At 44.3% G+C, this 24,444-nt stretch overlaps 1 protein-coding gene across 6 annotated transcripts in view; it reads right to left on the bottom strand.

The window, feature by feature from the left end:
• LOC116850526 (centrosomal protein of 164 kDa) overlaps positions 1 to 16,323 on the bottom strand; it is a 19,850-nt gene extending 3,527 nt beyond the window's left edge. For 2 of the 6 annotated variants that reach the window (XR_004379365.1, XM_032828918.1), the window contains exons 1-11: positions 16,022 to 16,323; positions 11,930 to 12,175; positions 8,369 to 9,250; positions 7,316 to 8,196; positions 6,475 to 6,894; positions 5,744 to 6,069; positions 3,299 to 3,816; positions 2,018 to 2,190; positions 1,393 to 1,624; positions 844 to 1,038; positions 12 to 275 (exon numbers count right to left, since the gene is read on the bottom strand). Coding sequence is in view for 5 of the 6 variants with exons in the window: in XM_032828918.1 (XP_032684809.1) it covers positions 28 to 275; positions 844 to 1,038; positions 1,393 to 1,624; positions 2,018 to 2,190; positions 3,299 to 3,816; positions 5,744 to 6,069; positions 6,475 to 6,894; positions 7,316 to 8,196; positions 8,369 to 9,250; positions 11,930 to 12,175; positions 16,022 to 16,100 (4,200 nt within the window). In the remaining variant the exon portion in view is untranslated. Of the gene's footprint in view, positions 1 to 11; positions 276 to 843; positions 1,058 to 1,392; positions 1,625 to 2,017; positions 2,191 to 2,387; positions 2,438 to 3,298; positions 3,817 to 5,743; positions 6,070 to 6,474; positions 6,895 to 7,315; positions 8,197 to 8,368; positions 9,251 to 9,869; positions 10,803 to 11,929; positions 12,176 to 16,021 lie in introns of those variants that run through there. The other 4 variants (XM_032828920.1, XM_032828922.1, XM_032828921.1 and 1 more) reach the window with 4 other exon arrangements.
• Positions 16,324 to 24,444: the final 8,121 nt, after the last annotated feature.

Raw genomic sequence — 24,444 nt, 5'->3', positions numbered from 1 at the left:
CCCCCCCCCCCGGATGTCAGCCTGGATTTAAAGAGTCGCTTGACCCGGACTAATCAGGTCGGTAGTTTCAATGCGAGCTTGGCGTAGCCAATCCCTGAGGTTTCTGGTCCTTTCCATTAAATTCGAGGCGCTTCTCTCGACCGTACCAACGCTGGTGGTAAAGCCGCTATTAGGGCCGTACTGGGCGATGATATTTTGAGTCGTGGTGGCGGGAGGTTGCGCGGTGGTTAATTGAGATAAGATGTTGGGCTGTATGTTGGGAGTACCAAAGGCACCTAAAAAATAAAAGAAACAGATATAATTAAGCCCCGTAATTCGTTAGAGGCAAAAAGAGATAATCGCCAAGTGACTAAAAAAAGAAATCCTTTACCATATCTACTTCTCCGTGCTTCTTTTTACTTGTGGAAAATAGAAAAATAGCAAATGCAATTTTATCGCGCGATTGATTAGAATTTGTACACAATCAATACCGGGTAATACTGTTTTGAAAGAGTTTTATGATATACAGAATGTCGCGGATTTACACCGGATCAATTATTAACGACGAATTCCTGAGGGCACTTGGAGACGAAGGACTAATATCGAAATATCGAAATTGCGATAGTTGATAGCGTTACTACCTCGTTAATGCATTCAAGAGTGTAAACTTTGGGCGACTTTATCGGATGACTCCAAGAGCAACTTTTCGTTTACTTTGATGTTTTGGGACTTTCTTTAAGTATTCTCGAGTAATAATATGTCGTTGACAGTTGGCTCGGCGAGTTTGAGGCACTCTTTCACGTTTGATTCGTAATAATAGAATAATATGTAAGTTATTAGACATAAGCTGTGTATTTTCTTTACCTTGTACGGTGTTAGGCTGCGCGGTGAGATGATGAAACCGTAACCATCGCAGATAAGAGTACATGAGAGCCGGTGTTGGAGGTATGTTGCTATCCTGGCGTTTATTCAAGACATCCCAGATTTCTCGTATTTCCGAGTTCAAATTTTCTAAGCTCGCGATGATTTCGGTGGACTCTTGGTAATGATCTGGCTTATCTAGATTTCCAACAACAGACTATACAATGTAACGCAAATTCATTGCTGATGTGACATTCGTACGTTGCGTTAAGTGTTTGTACGATTTACTTCCGTCCTAAGCTATTTTCGAAGAAAATTATACGATATCTCCGTTCGTCATAGAATTGAGGATAATTCGCGAACTTAAATACAAGAATAATTATGCGAGGTCTGTTTAAGAGGAAACACTTTGACACTTGTCTTACTTTACGCAAACGTTACTATTACATAAGAAGTTTATCTTGCCCTTGTGTGTCGTGTGCTTTTGATGCCTAAATTTTATTATATTGAGAAATAATTTGATCTTTTTTCGCGATTTTGTCTGCAACTCACCTACGAAAGTGTCAGTTCCCAAATCAGTCGAGCTGAAGCCGCTGCTGGCGCTAGACATGTCGCTCAATGTCAGTTCATCGTTTTTCGTGGAAGACGCGTCGTTTTCGTTTCGCTTGTCGTTCGCGACTCGCTCCAGAGACTGTTCCAAGTGTTTCAGGTGGATGACTTTCTCGCCCAGTAGGCTCCTGGTGCGATGCAAACTCACTTCCATGTCGGAGAGTTCGCGCTCTTCCTGGAAGAAAAACGAAAAAAAAAATCATTAGGTCGTATAGAAGAATTTATATATAGTTTATATGTAGAATTTATATATAGTTTATATATAGAAGAATTTATATATAGTTTATATATAGAAATTATTATATAGTTATTTAATTAAAAAAACCTTTGCACACACTCAAGTTTAATCAAGTTTATCAGAAAGCACAAACTCCTAAATGACGTTTTGCTCTTTCTAGACATCTTTATACGTCTAAAGCATTCTTTAGAAATGTATATTGTCTGGTTTATTATACTAAACGTAGTTCTGATTTTTCGCCAATGTAAAATTATGAGAAGTGAAAATCGAAGGGCGTCAACGTCATGACCATCAGACCATCGATCTCTTCTTTTCCGATATCGACGATACCTGCACCAGTTGTTCCAAAGTGGCCCTCGCGCTTCGCTGTTTCCAAGCTCTCTGCCTACCCTGAAAGGCACTTCTCTGTTGTCTGAGCGCCTCGCGAGCCCTCCTCACCGAGTCCCTCTCCACGTGAATCCGGTGACGGAAGAACTCTAGCTCCGAAGAGGCGTTCGCCGGCGCTGTAAGAGGTAGAGCACTGTTGCATTCGACTATTCGAGCGAAGGTCACGTGTAAGCCCGAGAGTCTCGCAAGCGTTAGAATTGTGTGAAGCCTCTGATGTCGAGAGTCGAGATGACGAGAGTGGGTGACGGGGAAGTGGGATACGTGAAGACAGCGTGCGAAAGCAAAAGAAAGAAACTGGATATGGTGCACTTACGAGCAAGTCGAAGAGTATAAGCCGTTAATCAAAGTAAAGTCTATACAGTCCTACGGCAAAAAGAAAGGAAATAATCAAACACATCCTTGTGACAATATTCGGTCGGTGGAAATAAGAAAAATACGCAGTAGATGGGAATCACATCGCGCAAATCCGACTTAGAGACACCATGGATCAAACCCCGGCTGTTCGACGAGTTATTTACACACTTATAAGAGAAAGGCAATAATTAACTATATACTACTGTACGTGTGTATAATTAAGTACACAGAGAGGAGCTCGACGGAATCGATCGATCGGTGACAATAGCAATTAAACATGACGATAAAAGAAATAAAGGCAAAAAAAATGTAACAATGTATAATCAAATACCAAGGATATCACATCAAAGTACACTCGTGTGTATTTACAATTGTAAAATTATATTGTTAAATATACACGAAAATAGGCAAACCTCCTTATTCACAGCCCTTTTTAATATCGTAAAATGCGCCAATTTCGTTGCACTGGGATGTACAAACGAGCACGATAACGCGAACTCCTACTATCAAAGTTCCGATACATCCATCTAAGAAAGAAAAATAGGAAAGAGAGAGACAAAAAAAGAAAGAGAAAGAGAGAAAGAGAGAGAGGAAAGAATTTGTACGGTCCGCGCGCGTGAAAAAACATAATAAATCCTCGTTTTCGATCTGAACTGTATATTGCGCATTCTCCGAGAAAAGAAGAACCTTTTGTTTATCGAGTCTTTAAACCCGATCTGATTCAACCCGACCCGACCTGACCTGGTTTTGAATCCCGATCTTAAACCTTTGGAGACCCCGCGACGGTCACACAACCGTATATCCCTCCCATTTGTCGTTAAAAATGAAGATAGATCATGATCTGTCACGTGGTAGCTTTAAGACAATCACCTTTATCTTGGAAAGGATATCGCACTGTATAGGCCGTTTCGTTGCTCGGCAGTTGATCGCCGAGGTCCTCCAGCTTCTTCAACTGCTTCCGTATGTTCTCCACGGGGTTCTCCAGATTGTTGTTGTTGCCGCTGGCCGCGCTCGAGCGAGCTGCGGTCGCCGCGGCCTTCTTGGTGAAGCTCTTCCTCTTCTTCATCATCATCATGTTGGTGTTCGTCTCACTGGCGGTGGTGGTGTCGTCGGACTCAAATTTTGCCGCGTTCTTCGAGCCAACAGCGCCGGATGAGACGGCGGCGGCGGGAGGAGCGGCGGCGGCGGCGGCGGCGACGGCAGCGGCGACGGCGGCGGTGGCGGCTGTGGAAGAGGCGGCGGGTTTCTGAAACCCCGCCGCCGCCTTCAGACTCCTCGAATTGCTGTCCGGATCGTTTTGCTCTTCGGCCTGCTCGCTCGCGCACTGGCCCTCCTGCGATTTCGCGTTTGTTACCGGGCTCGAACGCGCGTTCCTCAGCGGAGTACTGCTGGAGCACGATTTAAGGCCTATAGCCAGACATTAGGGCGAATCGCATGAACATGACGGAGTACCTTCACAGTACGCTCGTGACCTCGACCGGGGGACGACACGCTACGTCGTGTACGCGCCGCTCGACCAACTGGGACCGACGATCGTAGACTGCGAAGGTACTAATGAGAATGATATCGAGAATGGACGTGCAACATTCACACTATGGTGTGCCACGAACTAGCGAGAATTCTAACGTCTCGAGCATAATTATGCCTGCTGAGAATTTGAGGTATCTCCTGCAATAATAAGCTGGCCAGCATCCAGTTTGTCAGCTGAACGGACTTCCAATCTGTCGTCTATACTCCGACGCTAAATGTCGCGAGACCAAAAAGTCTCGCTAATTATCGCCAGGAAGGTCAAAGAAGGTGGTGATCACATCAAGAGAGAAAAAGGAGTATATTAATGAGATGTAACGTGAGAAATGTCATGCTCGTGTGCGCTATACGCCGGGCGTGCGTATACTAAGAATCAGAGACCGGTTATTTGCATTCATTCGTTAATCCGTGTTAATCACGAACAAAATCACCAGGAAACGTTATATCTCGATATTATATAGCGGGTACTCGTGCACTCGCGCCGAAGCAGACTAGCCCTGATGAATCTGAGATATATAAAGAGTAATTCCCATTTAATATAATCGTATCGTTTAACTTTAATCTCTTCATCTATCTATTATCTTCCATTAAGTCAGTGATACGAGAGAGAGAGAGAGAGAGAGAGAGAGAGAGAGAGGAGAGAGAGGAGAGAGAGAGAGAGAGAGAGCGAGAGAGAGAGAGAGAGAGAGCGAGAGAGAGAGAGAGAGAGAGCGAGAGAGAGAGAGAGAGAGAGCGAGAGAGAGAGAGAGAGAGAGCGAGAGAGAGAGAGAGAGAGAGCGAGAGAGAGAGAGAGAGAGAGCGAGAGAGAGAGAGAGAGAGAGCGAGAGAGAGAGAGAGAGAGAGCGAGAGAGAGAGAGAGAGAGAGCGAGAGAGAGAGAGAGAGAGAGCGAGAGAGAGAGAGAGAGAGAGCGAGAGAGAGAGAGAGAGAGAGCGAGAGAGAGAGAGAGAGAGAGCGAGAGAGAGAGAGAGAGAGAGCGAGAGAGAGAGAGAGAGAGAGCGAGAGAGAGAGAGAGAGAGAGCGAGAGAGAGAGAGAGAGAGAGCGAGAGAGAGAGAGAGAGAGAGCGAGAGAGAGAGAGAGAGAGAGCGAGAGAGAGAGAGAGAGAGAGCGAGAGAGAGAGAGAGAGAGAGCGAGAGAGAGAGAGAGAGAGAGCGAGAGAGAGAGAGAGAGAGAGCGAGAGAGAGAGAGAGAGAGAGCGAGAGAGAGAGAGAGAGAGAGCGAGAGAGAGAGAGAGAGAGAGCGAGAGAGAGAGAGAGAGAGAGCGAGAGAGAGAGAGAGAGAGAGCGAGAGAGAGAGAGAGAGAGAGCGAGAGAGAGAGAGAGAGAGAGCGAGAGAGAGAGAGAGAGAGAGCGAGAGAGAGAGAGAGAGAGAGCGAGAGAGAGAGAGAGAGAGAGCGAGAGAGAGAGAGAGAGAGAGCGAGAGAGAGAGAGAGAGAGAGCGAGAGAGAGAGAGAGAGAGAGCGAGAGAGAGAGAGAGAGAGAGCGAGAGAGAGAGAGAGAGAGAGCGAGAGAGAGAGAGAGAGAGAGCGAGAGAGAGAGAGAGAGAGAGCGAGAGAGAGAGAGAGAGAGAGCGAGAGAGAGAGAGAGAGAGAGCGAGAGAGAGAGAGAGAGAGAGAGAGAGAGAGAGAGAGAGAGAATCACGTGCACTGAGTCAGAAGAGAGTTCGTGGATTGTTCGATTACGATATATCGCTCTCTTCTTTCGGAATTCAGTTGGTCTGCTTCGGCGAGTGCTCCAAGATACGTCGAATCGTAAGTGATCGACGACACGCTTGTGATGAGAGAACTCACTTTTGTTCCGACGACTCGGTCCTCTCCGTTCTGGTCCGGGTAGATGCCGATCTCTCGGTTTCCGAGGCCGTGGTATAACCCTCCTTCCTTCTGCTTCTCCTCTCGACCGCGAGGCGAACGTCGTTCTTCAGCTTCATGTATTTTTCCTTGAGCGCCGTGTACTTATCCTGCAGCAGTCTTTTCTCGCAGCGCATCCTCTCAAAGTCAATACTATCTTGCTGAATGGCTCGCTCGGCCTGCTTCCTTGTCTCCTTCTCGGCGTCCCGCGCGAAATCCGCGCGAATCTCCTCCAATCGCTCCTTGTACATTTTGCGAGCGAGAGCCTCCTGAAGTCACAACAGACGGATTAGTTACTGTGATAGATTTAAAAGAAAATGTAATGAGCTATGATAATTCCATTTGTTGCCAAATTTTAATGTTGACAACAGAACTGTAAGATATTGGGTTATCACACTTGCTAATTAACTCATTTGCACCAATAAGCAATTTAAAAATATTTAATGAAACGAATTTAGAATCTTGTGATTCGGTCTAACCTCGGCAGAACGCGGATATATTCGCTTCCGTGATAATTAACGTTTTGAAATTTATATAATCAATTGCAAATTATGTTTGTTATACCGAAGAAATAATTTCCTGTACAAATGAATAATTATAAATAAATAATAACCAAGTAAATTAATATATTCACTTCTGATGCAGATGGGTTAATACTCGCATCGAATACTCACGTCCATTCTGAAGTCGCGGAGGATTTCGGCTAGGCACTGCTCGTGATCTTCGGTGAATTTGGTGATCTTTTCCCGTTGCTGCATTCTTAGTTCATTGCGCAAGTCTTCCAGTTCCTTGTCCAGTTCCTTCTTCATCGTCTCAATCTTCTCAGAGTGCTGTTTCTTCAACTCGTACTCGTTCAGCTTTGCGAGTTTCTCCTCGCCGAGGTCGCGTTCGTGCTCGTTTTCCAACTTGCCCATCTCCTGATTTCGCAGCTCCAGAAGCTCTCTCTTCCTCTCGTCGAGTTCCGTCTTCAGGTTGGACAATATCTCTTGACGCTCTTTCTCGTAACAGACTTCCAGTTCCGCGCGAACCTTCTTCAAATTTTCTATTCTAGCTTCGTCCATTTCGGTAATCAACGCTTGAATCTCCTGTTCTTCCTGTAAAACGGCGTGCGACAGGCTCTTGAAACAATCTATTTCAAATCTCGCTTTAGATCTACGAAACGACTATCTTATAAATATATTTTTATTAAAAATTTTTATAACGAGTATCTTATAAATATATTTTTATTAAAAATACACTTATATAAAGAACCGCGTATTTCACAATCTCGGATAGTGATTAATGTTGAAATATTTAAAGCGTTTGTAAAACTCGCTCTGTAAAATTAGATACAGGGAGCTGATAATGAAATATGCAAATCTAGCGGAAAAATAGACTTGAGGAAAATATATTATATATAAATATTAAAAATATATATTAAAAATCTCGATAAAATAACATCTTTTCTGATAAAACTAGTACAATTTGCATTACATGTCGAGAGAGAGTAATTCGACATTATAAAAATCCAATTACCTTCTGCGTCATTTCCTGCTTAACTTCCTCTAGCCTCTGGTTCCAGAACTGTTGCAGCAGAATCTTCTGCTGCACGAAGTTCTCCTCGAGCTCCTTCTTCCTCTCCTGTAGCTTTACCTCGAGCTCAATCTTGAAAGCCTCGACCTCCTTCTCGTGCTCCCGGTTCATCTTCATCTTCATGTCGTCAATGCTGCGCGAGTACTCCAGTTTGGGTCGTACGAACCGCTCCTTCTTCGCGGTCACGTAATCCTGATTGATCTTGGACACGTCCGACGACTCGTCGTCTTCAAGTTGTCGATTTGACAGACGGTTGGCCGCGCGTCTCGCTCTCTCGACGATGGACCTCGTGCGGCGCGTCTCCTCGGAGTCGCTGCTCTTCGCGACGCTGTCGCTCTCGCTCTTCGACACTAGGTCGATGTTCTTCACCTTCTCGAACTTGCTTGGCAGATAATCGAGACTGTTATCTCTCTCCAAATTGTCCCTCGTCATCTGGCTGCGGTGCTCGTTCTCCGAAACGTTCTGCACGAGGAACCGTCTGCCGACTATCTTTGCGTTCTTCGACACGGTTTCGATCTTCTCCAATGACAAACGCCGTCTGCCAACTTCCAACTCTGCCTTGTCCTTTTGTCCCTTCTCGTTGGAATAGTTGTCCTTCTTAGTATCGTCGTTGTTGTCGTCCTCCAGGCTGGGCGGGCTTGGCTTCAACGGCGACAGAATGGAGCCAGTGATTTTATTGCTTATCACTGCCGATATCCGGAGATTTTGATCATCCGACTCGGACTCCCAGTCGTCCTCGGACTCAGAGTACGTGAACTTGATGTCAATCTCCTTCTCCAAGTCGAAACGTACGCTCTTGCGCTCTTCGTCCAATGGTCTGTCGTCTATCCACAATCGAAGCAAAATTCTTTAAGTTCTTCACTCCAACTTGTCGATTCGTTAGGAATTTACGAGATCTCGGATGTAGTCGCGATAAATTTGCAAACATATTGCGCGGACAAGCTCGTCCTTGCGAAATCACCGCGAGATATGCATGACTCTACACGCTAAACTTACCGTCTTCCAATTGCTTCTCCCTCAGGATAGACTTGGGTCGGTCGCCGATGATGGCGTTGTTGCTTTCATCAGAAACGGTCAACGCACGGAAATCCTCCAGTTTACCACCATCCTGGCTGGGTGTGGTGTCCCTGCTCCTGTTGCTCTTCAGAAACATCGATCCCCCGCCGCTGAGGGTCAGCTCCTTCTGTTGACCCAACTGGCTCGGGTGCTTCTCCTTGTCGAACTTCTCCAGCCTCTCCGGTCGAGCGAGCGTGCTGGCGCTGAGCTTATCGATGTCGATGATGTTCTCCTCGGAGCTGAACTTGCTGGACAGCTGTTCCCAGTCCTTCTCGTGCCACGGGCTCAGTGACTCCGATCTCTTCAGCACCTCCTTTAGATCGAGCTCCTTTTTCGTGGGCGTCGCGCTTGTCGTAGTCGTGGTCGTGCTCGTCGTCGTGGTCGACGTGCCCGTCGTTTCCAGCAGCTTTGGGCACTCGTAGAACCGCGGATCCTGGAATCTCAGGTTGGTATAGTCCCTGGAAGTCCGATCGCTCGACATGGATATCAAGTCGGATTTGGAGTCGCTCTCTCGTCTGGACTGGAGTCTGTCGAAGGACGAGGGTCGCTCCCTCTTTCGAACCGAAGAACCGTTAGGCTTCTCGACCTTCCTCAGAGGCGCCAGCTTCATGGGAATCTTGGTGCCTGCTATGGCGGGCTTGGGATGGCTGGTGGTCTCTTTAGAAGTGGTACTGGAAGTAGTGGTGGTGGTGGTGGTGATGGTGGTGGTTGTGATGGTGGTTTCCTTGGGGACGGCGGTCTCCTTCGGGATGATGGTCTCCTTCGGCAAGGTCGCCTCCTCATGAGATTCGAGATCCTTCGCCGTGGTCTTGGAATCTTCCTCTGCGGCATCGAGAATACTTCAGTTTTTGCCCCGTTGGTCTATTTTCCTAACTTCTCATAGTTTTTATTAGCATTTACGAATTTCGCGTCGGGTGTATCCAAATGGAAAAAAATTGACGTGCCGGTGTAAACAAGAGGTACGCCGCGGAGAAATGACAGAGTTTACGCAGAGTTATATAAAAATAACACGGAGAGAAAATTCCTCTCGTACAAAATAAACCAGGAGACACTGCTTGTCCGTCGTGAATGTCGCGCGCGATCGTGTCTCTCGATCGAAGTCTCGCTCGCGAAACGTGAGAAGAAACTGTGCACCTCTCAACGTCGGCGACGTCCGATTACGTAAACAACTGAAACGTGCGTTCCGGGCTAATTTGTGTGATTATCACAAAAAATGAAGAATAGTAGTAGTAGTTCCAAGTAGACGCCTCAGGGTCTGAAAGCTGTTACTCATTTATGTAACGTCTACAAACTGCACAACATTGACATTGAATACCGAGAGATCGGAATGTCGGAGTGAGCCAATTTAGTTGATCCCGAAAGTCGTGCGAGTGCACAAATGAGTCGCAAGACGGGCGAAACGGGAGAAAAATATCTCGTTGACAAAAAGAGATGTACTCACGAATAATGGAACTTGGCCGTTTTACGAGGTTAACGTGGTCGTGATATCGCGATTACAGAATGCGAGTATTTCGCGAAAATTGAATACTTTCCGTTCTTATGTTACGTCTCTGAGATAATCCACGTGTTATATTGTAGTGCGTGAAAAAGTCGACTGATACGACACACGTCATCCCGTTACATCTTCTCGAGTTCATCGTATCTTTCAATTTCTCATTATCGCGAATGTTTTCGTGTGAAACGTGTTTACCAACTCGCGATAAGCACCTAAATGATAATCTCCGAGATATTTCGAGTGCTGAATTCACACATTTTTTCACATTTACCCGCATTCACCTCGATCTCCCTATTGAGTTGTTTAATCAAGAAAACATATAGAGTTTGATAAATTTCCTGATCTAATGTATCGCGAGATGTTAAAATATACTCAAGGTATCTAATAATTCATGATATACCCGTTCTAGGTTAGTAGAACTCATCAAACTGAACACGAAATTTCACTATCATTTTACAAATGACATAGATTTTCATATCAACATTGATTATAAAAGATTGGTGCATTGCCACGTAAAATCGCGCAGCAATCTTCTAATAAATAACTAAAAATTTATGCGACTGTTTGCAAAATGATAGAGAACTCTTTTTGTTCAATTTCATCTAATATACATTCGTGGTTGGAAAGTTTGCCTTTTTTGCAAGTTGACAATGGGTGTGTCACGAATGCTCATCCTGCCTTATAATTAAATGATCATCGTAAACACATGAAAGTGTTTATTCCTATACCGTGACTCATAGCCGCAGCCGCAAAGTGTATGTTTAAAAATCGAATCTACCGTTGGAATATATGCGACAGAAATTCTTTTTCTCTAAAGGGAAATATGTATTGCGAAATATAAGACATATTGCGAAATATATCGTAAAATAACAACTGACTAAAGTACAAAAAGAAAAAGTAAATAAAAATAAAAATTGCAGAACGGCCTCGACTATTCGTACTGTCTGTCTTGCGGAGAACTTCGTGGAACGGAGCTTCAAGCGCGAGAGGGGAACTTCTCATCATTTTACCCCCATTTGTGACGTTTCCCGCGCGCGAGTCCTCCTGTAAATCGAGAAGCATTAGCACTCTCGCGGTAACGGCGGAGCAGCGCGTGATACTTTGCGGAAGGATCTAAAAATACGGGCGCGCCTCTCGCGCAGTTTGACGGAAAGCCAGAGGTGCATATCATGTGCAATGCCAAGTCGCACGATACTTGCCGATCCATTACCGCGTGGCGTCCCGATGACGCGCGCGAAACAACGTCGGGCGTGTTAGACGGCGAGCGTGCGACACGCGCGATTAACGGCGCGGGCGCGACTCTCGCGAATTAAATTACTTGAGCACTCGGCAAACCGAAATAATACTACGCGTAGTAAATAATTCGCGGCAGGAGACAGCACCGACAAGAAAGAGCGAAGAAACTATGTCGCGTTACGTCGCGCGTTACGTATGAAATCGTAACAACGCGGAGCCACGGACGAAACCGGACGGATCGGCTAATCGAGTCGCGTGCGCGCCGAGAGGACTCGTGTCATGTGCGAGCTCTCGTCGCACAAGGGCAGAGCAATATGTCGTATTATTAGATTATTTATTATTAGATTCCTCATTAGACTCGTCGTATGAAAATAAATTACGTTCTCATGAGCGCGAGAGTATACATGCAGAGCACGGGGTCTCGCGTAATATACTCGCTCGCGAATTCAGCGCGCGACGCTCTCCCCGAAAAATGAAGAGAAGATTCCCCGCTGTTGCTTATCCGCCTGAAAGACTCGGCCGAGGGACTCGCGGTCTCATTAAAAATCCCTTCAAAGCGTTATTTCTAGCCTTTCAAGAATACCCTAAGTACTCCCTTGCTCTCGTCTATCGGAGCTCCGGCAGAAGGGAGAGAATCGCGAGAGCCTCGGGAGATTGCGCGTGACGCGAGGAAGGTGCGAACACGGTCGTGAGAGGTGATAATTTCCGTCATCATCGTCCTCCTCGAGCCTCGATCGCTGTCAGGGAAGCAAACGCGTTAAAGCGCGTACCGAGACTCATTTGCCGCTTGCCGGCTTTGGCCTGCTCCACGAGCTTCCTGTAGACTTCGTCCAGGGGATGCTCCCAAGAAGTGTAACCGGTAGATGCCTGGTAGTAATACCAGGCTCCGGAGGCCTCGTGGAAACACGGAGACCAGCCCTTGGGCAGGGCCGCCATGAGACCCTCGCGGGCCAGGTCGAGAAGGTGTGGTTCTTCATCGGGATCAATTCCCAGACGTTTCGCATAATCTAACAGTTCTGCAAACACATAATCGCCCGTTAATTATTTCTGCCGTTTAAGTAACCGGTTAATATGCCGGTTAACCTTCGGCTATTCGCATTCCAAACTACAACGAACTCTTGCGTCAATCTGAGAGATATCGTGGATGGAGATAATAGGCAGGTTCTAATTAAAGCAGATTAATTATTTCAATTTTTATGAAAATGGGATAATTTGACGATAATTAGGAATTTAAGAAAAATTTTGTAAAGACCTTCGCGTCGCTTTGGCAGACTTTATTTAATGGATGACGATAATAGAACCTTTAATTAAAGTAGATTAATTATTTCAATTTTCATTAAAAATGGGATACTTTGGAGATAATTAGGAATTTAAGAGAAATTTTGTAAAGATTTTCACGTCGGCTAGGAAGACTCTATTTAATAGATGGCGACGATCATAGAACTTTTAATTAAAGCAAATTAATTATTTCAATTTTTCAGAGATAGGATACTTTTACGATAATTAGAAACTTAAGAACAATTTTGTAAAGATTTTCTTGTCAGTTTGGGAGGCCAAGTAACGGAGAGTTATACCATTATGAAATGAATGAGGAATCCTTGCTGGTTGACAAGTTGGGGATTATTTTGGGAACGTCAGTGATTGATGAGGCCGAACTGAGAGGAAGAATTATCACTTACTGTTTTTCATTGCGATTGCTACGTTCCTGCACTTTTTCAGGAGTAATTTCCGCTAATGAGTCGTGTATGGATTGGGACTTTTGCTGGCGAAAAGAGATACGCCGACGAAATATGACCCGCGGTTTTACAACGGCCACGTATGTAGGTTTTTTAAATGGACAGAGATAACGTTTAAGAGGTAATTTTCTCGCTCCTCGTGAATCCTTTTATGTTTTCGTGTCTTCTTAATTAATAGCGCGGTGGAAAAATGTTCGTCCAGTCCGAGAAATAACGTAATCACCTGAGCCGGAAGAGAATATTTTTATCCGGCTGTACGCGCGTTTTATTAATAATACCCTTGTATAAACTTTAAAGGCTCGGAAGTGAATCTCCACGTCTTACTGTGCCGTGCTCGCGTAAATCGTATAATTCATTGATCACGGTTAACCCGGTTAAAAGTATTAAAGCGCGCGTAGTCCCGTACTTAGCTACTTCATCCTATGGAAAATGCGACAAGATACGCTTACGGCCATTTAACGCGCTCGCCGTTGAGACAAGGATGTTGCGGTGTATAACATTACCTTCGCATATCACCAGAGCAAAATGAAAAAAAGAGTACGCGTATCGATTGATGATTAATTTTAATGACTGATTAGCGCGCCTCTCAACTAGGTCGTCCGGAGAGAAAAAGGGCGCACTCTTCAGTACTCTTGTTTCGCTTCGTCAAAACTCTCACGGCAATCACGGGGTGTGAATCGACGGGAAACCTCGTTACTCATTTATCGACCACGAGTAGACGTTGTTTCTCTCGAGCACACGAAATTCCCGAGCTGCACGGAGTCACGTCAACACGGTAGATTAAAAGCACTTGCTGTATACGCGAAGTGATGTCATAAGCGAAGGTACTAAAATTAGATATGCGTAATATCGTCTCGCGAGAAAGGTGAGTTTCTCTCGTAAAGAATAATTCGACCGGTATCGCGTCAAACCCGCCCGCGCATAACGCGCCGCGCATTTGGAACGGCACTCGGAGTCATTTTTTTTTCACCCTACTTTCTTGTTTCTGGAATAATTGAAACGGGTCAGGATTTTCAGTCGCATTTGCAGCAATTTGCCGCGGCGCCGGTGAAGATATTTCGCATTATCGATTTTTCATTTTACGGTCAAAAGCGCGGAATTCGATTTTGCGCGACAACGAGGCTGCCAAAAATGTGCGGGCAATTCTATTTTTTACGAACGAGAATGAAGGGATCATGGGGAGTCAAGAGAAGGCCAATTCTTTGAGCGTAATAACAATCCATCGACACGTTTCGGTCGAAAAACCTGTCGTTGTATTGCGAGAATGAAAATAAGATCTCCAAGGAGATAGATAGATTATCGGGGTTCCACAACGCCCCGATTTCGCTCTCCATCTCGCCCGCGGATGGCACACATTCAACCCTTTCCACGACGTCGGCGGGCTACCGTCCAACAGCCACCCCCTTCCGCCCCGCGAGCACCCATCCGCAGTAATTAGAAGCGGTCAAAAACTCCAACGGTAGACGGGGAAGTGGCCGGTAGCTCTGCGGTCAAGCGCCGCGGGGAGGTCACGAGGTGAATACGTCGAATTTGCGGCTCCTCGTCAAGGCCGGGCCTTTCCCGGGTATCGCGCGCCCATAAGAAGCGTGCGAGATCGCGGAGAGCTATCCAAGGGGTCTCGCTCAAAAATTCCATCAGCTGCACACCTGGACAGGTGGTGCGCGGCCAACGGTAACATTAGTAGCAGCAGTAACGTTGCTGTTGCCGCTACTACCACTGTTGCTGGCGGTGGTGGCGGCGGTGGTGGTCGACGTATGGGGGCAAGTCGAGTCCACCATCTGTCCCGGCGGACAAAGTGTTGGTCGAACCCGATCCTCGAACGCGCGATCGATCGCGCTGTGCACGCAGCCACCGCGAGGACGAGGTCAGGATTGCGGGATGTCCAGCTGCAAGGGATGCCCCGGGGCGGCAAAACATCGCCGACCCTCCGAATCCCGTCGGCTCCGCCGTGGCGACGGTGACGGCGGGGAAGGAGCGCCTCGGCGGGCAAGGTGTAGGCTCGCCGACGCGGCCGCGCTGCCGCCCGGTGCCGTGACAAAACTTTCGCCGCACTGCGGACCCTATTGATTTTCCGGAGCGTCGGGGAACGGGCGCTCTCCGCTGCTCCCGCTTGGCGCGGTGTAAATAAACAAGGAAACTCGCCGCCGGCTTTCTTTTACACACCTTGGCCGGCGAGCCATCCTGAAAACGACCGACGACACCTGTTTACACCTGCTTTTTTGCGCGATCTCGCGGCTTCTACCGCGCTGGTCGTTTCGTTGTGAACGCTCGCGATCTGACGAGGTCGCGGAGTTGTTTCCAGGCTCGAGAGCGATTGTTCAGGACGCGTTTCCTGCTCTCATTGATTGAGGGGTTCGCGAAACTCAGGGGACGATTGCTTGGTCTTATGTGGGAGCGCGTCATCTCGTACGACTGCCTGGTCGAATAGAGGCGCGTGTTAGAGAATTTATTGATACGGGCGATACATGTGACACGGGCATTTGTGCGAAGAGAGCAGAGACACGACGAAGCAGAGAGGAATCGAATAGGTGCGCTCCATCTCGCAGGCACAGATGAAATCGCGGAGAAACGGCCGGACAAAAAACGGCGCGTCCATGGTCGAGGAACGTGGCCGCGTCGATGTTGCACCCGATCATTTGCATCGTGACCTAAATACGATAACGCCGCCGTGGGACAGCCGGGCTTTGTCGCCTAATTTTACACAGAGCGCTCTAATAACGTCGGTGCGCCAATTAATTCTCTATCTTGCTCCCTCTCGCGCGCGTAACGTAGCGCGCGATTCTCGCATTTCCGAACGCGTCGCGACGGCCGGCTGACAAAGCGCGTCAATTGCTATGTCCACGTGGAATTGTCCGAAGGACACTGGGAATCAGCTATTACGGGAGGAGGAAATGATAGGACATCGATCAGTTCGACGACGAACGCCCTGTTTCCGGGCAGGCATACACGTCGCTCTGACGGCTGACGCGTTGGATCCGCTGGGTCATCGTCGTCGTCGACGGCTCGTTGACATTCGACGACTACGGGGAGGATGGCGAGGACGGGGAGGAAGATGAGGACGCGAGGTTGTTTTCCCTACTACCGACTCATTATTTTACAACTATTATATCACAGCAATCCGCTTACCTTCCCTCGTCGGATGAGATGTCTCGTCGAAAACCTCCCTGCACACGATCGTAGCGGCGCTGTCTTGAGAAATGCTCATGCTAATAACGCGAGCACACGCCGACACCCCGTGAACGTAAACGCGCGAGCGTGACCTTACGCATTATACGCGTGGCTTGTTTTTCTTTCCTCTTCTGCCTTCCTCGTGTCTCTTACGCGTGCGACGCGCGCGACAGAGCGACCGTACGTCGACTCGGTTTTGCCATATCGGTGACGTGTGTACGTACGTGCGCGCCTTTTGCACCGCGCGAGGCTTGTGCGTCGGCGGTCAATGTTGAATTCAACTTGAACGTAGGCGGTGGTAGGAAAGAGAGAGAAAGAGAGACAAGCAGGGAGGAAGGGTGGGAGGCAAAGAGAGAGAGAGAGAGAGAGAGAGAGAGAGAGAGAGAGAGAGAAAGAGACAACACTCGCGCCCCCGGTTGTCAGCTGCGGAAGCAGTTAGCTGATAAGGGAACGCGCAGTCAGCGATGGCAAGTCTGCTCTTATCATCGAGAGGCTGGTCGTATGATAAGAGACCGTTGCAGGTATATGCGAATGTACGCGTCTGATCGCGCGAAAACGTTTTCCCTGTGTTGGAGATCGATTGTCGACCAAGATGACCCTGAAGCGCGGATCTTGCGGGGGCGAGCGCGTTATGTAAACCTTTAACGATCTATTCATTTCGGATTTACCTGTTTCATTGGTTTCTGATTTTTACGCGAAACAATTATGACGATAATAATGACTCTGATATTTTCGAGACTCGCAATTACGTTATCGACTTCATATTTTTGGGCGTATCGGTGTAATGTCGAAGAGGATCAATATTTTCAAGCAAAATTGCACGGGAATGTTCATTTAATCGAATGCACTAAATTACAGATAGCGGCGAAGCGACAGTGATAAAAGAGAGGAGATAATGCAAATTCGTCATTTTTATCAATGTACTAATATTTCCGACGATAATGACGTAACGTGCGAGTGATAAGGATGCAATCATGCGTGATAACGTAAGGATAGAACCGACTGACTCTATCGAATCTTGTAACGCGCGTGCCCGACACGCACACGTGCTCCGTAGCTGTGTGTAATTGAGTTATCATATGTGGATTGAACGTTGAATGCTTCGGGAGAAGTACCTTTCATCGAAACATAATTATAAATTGAAATAGTAATTATACATTGATTATATGATATTAGAATCAATAACGTTCATGAACGAGTGCAAGCGAAACAACAAATGTTAAAGCGTTTTTTTTCAATCAACATATGCACATTTGAATGCAAATGTCTTTTTTTCAATATTTTCAAGGATGATCGTATTTTTGCGAACACTTTTATATCACTATTAATGAAAACACTAATTATATTGTTTAATAGAACACGCTTGTACACCGAAACATCTCTATCGACTACAGATAACACAGTTAAACGGTAAGGGAGAAATTTAAACGTACAACGTACAACGTGCAAAATCTCAATCCAGAATCGTTTGTCTGCACCTTCGGTTGAAATTGTAAGAAATAATAAAATATAATGAACGATGTATGTTTATTCACGCTTGTACCCATAGAAGTAAGATTTTATTCTGTTCTCTGCACGTGCTTTACTATTGCCTGGTTAAGACGGGATCGCAATCCTCGAGTTTATGGACAGAGGGAGATAAAAATAAGATACTGGAAGAAAAAAGCGATTATAATCGGTTATAAAAATAATTGATAATGGATATCAATAAAATAATCATATCAATAAAATAATCATATCAATAAAATAATCATATCAATAAAATAATAATTATATCAATAAAACAATTGTAATGTCACAAAAATATTGATCTCCAAGAATCGATTATACTTAAAAAATATTGAGAATAATCGATTAATATTCGGTCTTTTCATAACTATTTAATATCTAATAAATTATTATTAATAATATTTTAAATGACGCTTAAACAGGTCTGCAGGTTGTGGGAGAGAAATGAAATTGTACAAAAAATAAAAACGTGAGCAATAAGAGTTTGTCCAATCTATCGTTGAATCCTATTATTAAAAAACGAAACATATTTCTGATCTAAGTCATTGAGTTATACTATTTGAAAATAAAAAAAATCGTCTAACTGATCGTTGAGTTTGAACTATTTAGAATAAAAGATTGTCTGACTTCTTAAATCATACTGCAACTTGGATTTGCTGATAGATATGGTGATGGCTCGAGACTTTTTAACTTAAAGTAATAATTTATTTACCGAGCTCTCCTTAAAAACAGTGTACCTGGTGCCATCTAGCATTATCACGCAAAAACCCGTGGAACTTGGTGGGTTCGAATCTCAGCTAAGAGAGCTTTGAGTCTTAACTAAACGACCTGTTATGATTCGACCCGTTATTTTTTACAAAATCTCCGCTATGAGCCGCCACTGTCTTTAATAAAAAATCGACGCCGTAATATGACTCTATAATAAGTTAAACGGATATATTTATGTTCCTAAAAGTAATATTATTTAACGATGTTTTTAACGATAATGATGTTTTTATTTTTAAGCGCGACTGTGGGCCGAGAGAAATCCTTTCCATTTAAATTGTATTTAAAAATAAACAGCAGGGGAGTAATATGATCTTTTATCTAAATAATACAGCTTAACGCTAGCATAAATAACCTTTTATGTTCAATTTACTCACGCGATTCAACGACAGAGAGACCAAATGAGTTTCTTTATTCTTTTTTTATTCTGTACTTTCTAAAACAGCCCAACGACGGGACGAATAAACTTTCGTCTCTATTTATTAAAGAATAAATGTTCTGTTGATCTGACGATGAATTCTACTATTGGAAAATGCAAATTCGAGCGAGGCAGGTTTTAACTCGAGGTTTTAGTATTAAAATATCCATACGTTAAGGTATTAATTATTAATGACGTTCATAAATACTTTGAAATTATTTTTCGATATTAATCCGTTGTACAACTTGGAGGCATTAATTATTGCGTTCGTTCATTATATACAAAGAGGCGGCCGTTTCGATTTCTACGGATTTTATCGGTGTTCTTTGAATATCGTTTACCCATTAGTACGTAAAGATTTAAGTGACGCGAGTTAAAAATTTAAAACGCGATGATTCAGTTACACGTGAGAGATTAGATTCTTCTGATTCTCTCTTTTGCAAAATCCAATTTCGTGAAAAAAAATAACGAAACGAGTACTTTGGCATTAAATATTCTGATATTTACACTTCTCGTACTTGCGTAATCGATATTTTACGAAATGAGTATGAGATACGTCAATCTTTCACCGATAATGCGTTCATCAATAGCTACATCACTTTCCCTTTAAAACAGCTGGCTTGTCAATAAGCCTAGTATTACTTTCAGATTATAGGCATATCAGCACGAAGAGATTATGATGGCGTATTTCTCGCGCGCGAACATGCTGATAGCGCAGCGTAATAGTTCCGTATAAATTCATCACTGGCTTTCTCATCATGAGATGAATTCCGTTGAATTAGAAAATCGGTGAAAATATCGTGAAAACAATTCGAAGTTTTAGCTCTTCGCGGATTGCGGAGACCAAATACTTCTTACGAGCAATGTTGAAGAGATACCTCGTTCGAAGCGACGATATTATGTTTAAAGCAAGGCTGAAAACTTACCAACAGAACACTGATTATATTTTTCTGCAAAGTATTTGTATTGGTTATACAAAATTACATATACTTTTATGTAGTAAAAATATATGTAACAATAAGTAGGAGCATTTCTTGTGGTAATACGTGGTAAAAACGAAAAAATTTTAAATACAAAATCTCAAGCTGTCAGCGTAATATTTGCCTAATCTAAGAGTTCCACATTGTACATACTGAAAGTATGCTCAAAAGAGAAAAATTTTGAAGAACATTGCTGTACCTTTGCATCTAAATTCAGAAGTTGAAAAATATCGGAAAAGTTTGCAGAAAAATTTCTACATATGCGTGCTTGAATTTTTTGCTGAATATGGTAGAATAAAGCAATATTTATGTAAGTTCTATATGTACAAGGAATACAAAAAAAATAGTGTAATTGTGTTAGTGACGATTGTCTCTGTGTTATCGACACTTTTGAGCTCTACTCTAGCATCTCTTTAAGGAATTAAAAACGCAGCGTGTTGGATATCAGTCAATCCGTCGAATTTCGATGAGACGTCGCAAAAATATTCGCGTTTTAATGGAAACGACGCATCAACTCAAAAGCGTATATGCGGCCTCAGAACGCACATTATTATAATATCTAGCATAGTGATCTAATTCGCGTTTGCATCGCAACGATTACATCCGAATATTCCGTCGCGATTAATAATATTGGATAACGGGCGGAGGATTAAATTTCGCGCAAGATTATATTTCCTTGCAATGATACACGGACAATATGCGTGGAGATTAACAACATTTCCGCGGTTAGCAAACGTGTGTTTGTAGGTTTAACTATTTCGCGCTAGCGGAAAAAGCGGATCGCATATTTCCACTCTCTTTTCTTTCGAATGCAGTTCGCGTGTTTGTTATTATTGTCCAAACTCGAGATTACCGTGTCTGTTAACATATTAGTTCAGATTGTTATTACCGACTATTATTGATCTCTTGTCAATAAGTACCTTATTTTCGTGTTAGGAGTGATAAAACACGATATGTGTATTCGCAGATTTCTTCAACTTTTCTCGATGTTTTAGAAAATAGCAATTTGTTAAGAAAAAAAATCATCATTTGAGGATAACACAAAGATATATATATATATATATATAATTGATAAATTAATATGAACGTTGAAGGAAAATGAACATTTGTCCTCAGGAGAGAACGATATCGACAGACAGATATTTCATAGTTCACGCATAAAAGAAAACGAACGTATGGAAGTGACAGTTTCATCGATTCGAAGTGCCCGGCTGATCGAGAAATAGATCGCGACGTCGCATTTCTCGCGGGAAACAAGTGGGAAAATTCCGTGCTGGTTTCGCTCGTTGTGCAGCGTCGAGAAATTTCTTCGCGACGAGACTTTGCGGCGAATCTCCCGTCGATTTTAAGGCCATGGCTTCTCCTAACGAGAATCACGCCGATTGCTTTCGCGCGGTGTCCGAACGACGGTGGTTGGAAATAATAATCGCAGGTAAACATGCCGTACCACCGGGAAACCGCGCGCGGGTTTGTTTTTCGCAGCAGAGCACAGCGACACGCGTCCACAGAAATGTTCGTTAAAATAATAGAAAGCCGGCTTCCCTGCCGCAGAGTCGAGCCTCGGATATACATTAATTTTCGCGACGCTCAGCGGCCCGATAAAAATAATGATCGGATATCGGGCGATACCATCGATCTCGCGGGGACATTTAAATTTCACGCGCCGCGGCGTCGTAGGCGACGACTAGGCGAGAGAAGTCGCTGCCGATCGGCGACGTTAACGACTGCGCGCCGATCATTTGGTCGGACGCGAAAATTAAATGATAATGATATTCCGCGCCAACACAACGCGCATTATTTGCGCCGCGTCTCGCCTCGCTTCGTTTCGACGACGCGGGATATTTCTTTTCCTCGATTCCCAGGCCCGAGTACTTTCCTTCCCCGTCGCGGCCCACTCCTTATACCGCGAAAATACTTGTTTGCCTTGAGATATTTGCATTAGAAATAAATGCGGGCTCGGTTTTTCCAACTAAATAAATCATTAGAGCCGCCTCGATGCGAGTGGCGTGAGCTAATGGCGCTCGACTCGTTTCGAAACGTGCACATGTGCATGTTTCCGAGCAAATTAATATAAGTCCACCCTTTAAATTTTAACTGATTTGTTGAGAGCTCCTGAAGGGAAAGGAGGGCTGCAATAATGTTGATTACGCGATATCTGCTACTGTTACAACACGATAGCGACGTCATCGATTGGTATCGCGACAGTCTCTTGACGGAAGAGAGACGAAGAACGATTCTTGTTAAAAGGTTGCTTTTACAATCGTACAATCGATGAGAGCAAAAAAGGAAGATATATATGAAATAGAATATCTATCTCTGCAGGTTCCATATTAATTCCTAAATTTTCATCGATTTCGACCAAGTTTTGCACAGTTACTCTCTAAGACTCTACGAAATATAGGTTGCCATGAAACTTGGTCGCGCCACCCTTTCGTTCTGATTTCATCCTCTCGATATTTTGTGATGGGAATGCTCGGGCATCGCCGAGTAGTTTAAATTAGTAAGAAATGGGCAAAAGTACAAGATCGTAATAAATTATGAATTATATCGCAAAAAAATTCGTGTGTCAGAATTAGAGAAGAAATTAATTCCCAATGAATCTACACGAAAGAAAAAAGATATGGCGGACATAACTAGAAATATCTAGTAGTGAGTGGTACAGTTTCATTATCCTAATATAGTTACATTATCTTAATTATCTCTTTGTGTGACGGTAATGTGCATTGATTGATATGACTCAGTTACTTTGATACATCGACTACATCCTTGTAGCTGCGCGTGATTTGGTTGTGGCAACTAGAAGTCGGTTAGGTTAACATTTTGGTTACACACTGGTTTGGAGCAACTAGATATCGTCACTGCAACTCAGCAATAGCATTGTGGTTGTAGCAACCACATAATTAGTTACTTTGTATTTTACTATTGAACCTCTGGATGGCACAACCAGATTTATGCGTGACCAATCATACTGTTTTTCCCACGTGAGTATTGTAGTACGAGTCGAGTGTAAATATATTCACTCCCTGAAGCATAAAAGCATAAGAGATAGTCGTGGATTTTGCAAAATAACGGACACAGGAAAGGGTTCGCGCACGTGCGGTAATGCGACGAGGTCCGTTAGTAGCCATCGTGAGAAATTATTGTAGCTGAAAATCGCGCGCCAGCGCTACCAGTAACAATAAATCTTATTAGGCCCTTGAATTCACATCGGGGGATCCCCTAATACGGCCTAACAATCTAACCTAACGCCGTTACCTTGTTAAATAAATGTCACACTACGAGGGGTGCCCCAGGGAAGGCAGGGCAGTGGACCTACTGTAGACCAACCCCTCGAAAATAGGACATCGCCTGCATCGCTCAAAATGGTGGACGTTGACAATACAAATTACGTGCAAAATAACAATGCGGACAGAGAGGGGGAGAAAGAAGTGATGTGCGTCTGGAAAGCAAAGTAAAAAAAACTTTGGAACGCGCTGAAAGATCGGCGTGCTCAACTGCACTCGTTGTAACCGGATTTTTTTCAAGATCGATATATCGAATCTTGAAAACCAATCTCTTCAACCAGTTTCCAGGATTTTTACCCGTAATTGTACAAACTTGCAAAGAGATAATTTTGTGACACGATATCTTTTCCTTTTTCGAGAGAAAGAGAAATTATGTCTGAAAATAATTTGTGATTAAAAACCAAGAACATTATATCTTTCCTCTTTCCTCAATATTTAATCAATGTTAGACAATGCTTGTCTAGTTACTCCAAACCCCCATTACAAAATATCGAGAGGATGAAATCAGAACAAGAGGGTGGCGCGACCAAGTTTCATGACAGCCTATATTTTTCGTAGAGTCTTAGAGAGTAACTGTGCAAAACTTGGTCGAAATCGATTAAAGGGTTCAGGAATTAATAAATCAAACTCGTTCAACGATCATCGATTGTTTGATGACTAATCCTAATAATAATGATATCTTTCCATAAGTGTGTTTCTATAGATTGTTTGATACATCCTGATTTTTCAGTAATAGCAACATTATTTCCGATATTCTCCCGTTAACATTCTCTTCTCGCTCGTATTTCATCCTCACTGCAACGCTGCGTGAGTCTTAGGTCGGCTTTATAATTTAAGATTGCCTTGATTTCACCTTCAGATGCTCCGTAGCCAATGAAACAATCCGTACGGTATCTGGCGATGAACTTAAGAAGATCTCAAATATAAAATCTAAATATGGACACCGTCCTTAAAGTCTCCCGGGGAGGATTCTCTGGCTTTCGCGCAAGTTTAGTCGATTGCAGAAGAGGCACAGAGAGACAATCGCGGCCTCATCGCCTTGCGTAGCTTCACACCTTTAGTGCCTATCGAGAATAATCTAAAGCCGCTAACGGTGTCTCTCATAGGTCGACGTAACGACGCGACGTGTTTTGTCAGCCACTGAAGATGCTTATCCGGAAAACCGCGCGTGGCGGTCGCCAGCAGATGTTCGATTCTCACGCGAATAATAAACCGAGATACGAATCTGGATCTACTCGCTCGGCTTCCGATTTGATTTCCGCGGGATAACGAGAGAGGAAGTTAATGCGCGAGTCACGATGTTACGTTACGGTGCTGTAATATTATACTTGGCGGGCTATAAATCGACCCTTGAACGCGTTCGCGATGAACTCTTGATGAAAGGAAAGAACATATACGGAGAGAATTTTATAGAAAAACGTAAAT

This window comes from Odontomachus brunneus, unplaced genomic scaffold, assembly GCF_010583005.1.
Source record: "Odontomachus brunneus isolate Ranch 3 - 2012 unplaced genomic scaffold, Obru_v1 Obru_scaffold_148, whole genome shotgun sequence".
NCBI classification, from domain to species: domain Eukaryota; kingdom Metazoa; phylum Arthropoda; class Insecta; order Hymenoptera; family Formicidae; genus Odontomachus; species Odontomachus brunneus.
The sequence above is the reverse complement of the archived record's forward strand: the minus strand, read 5'-3'. Positions and strand labels throughout refer to the sequence as shown.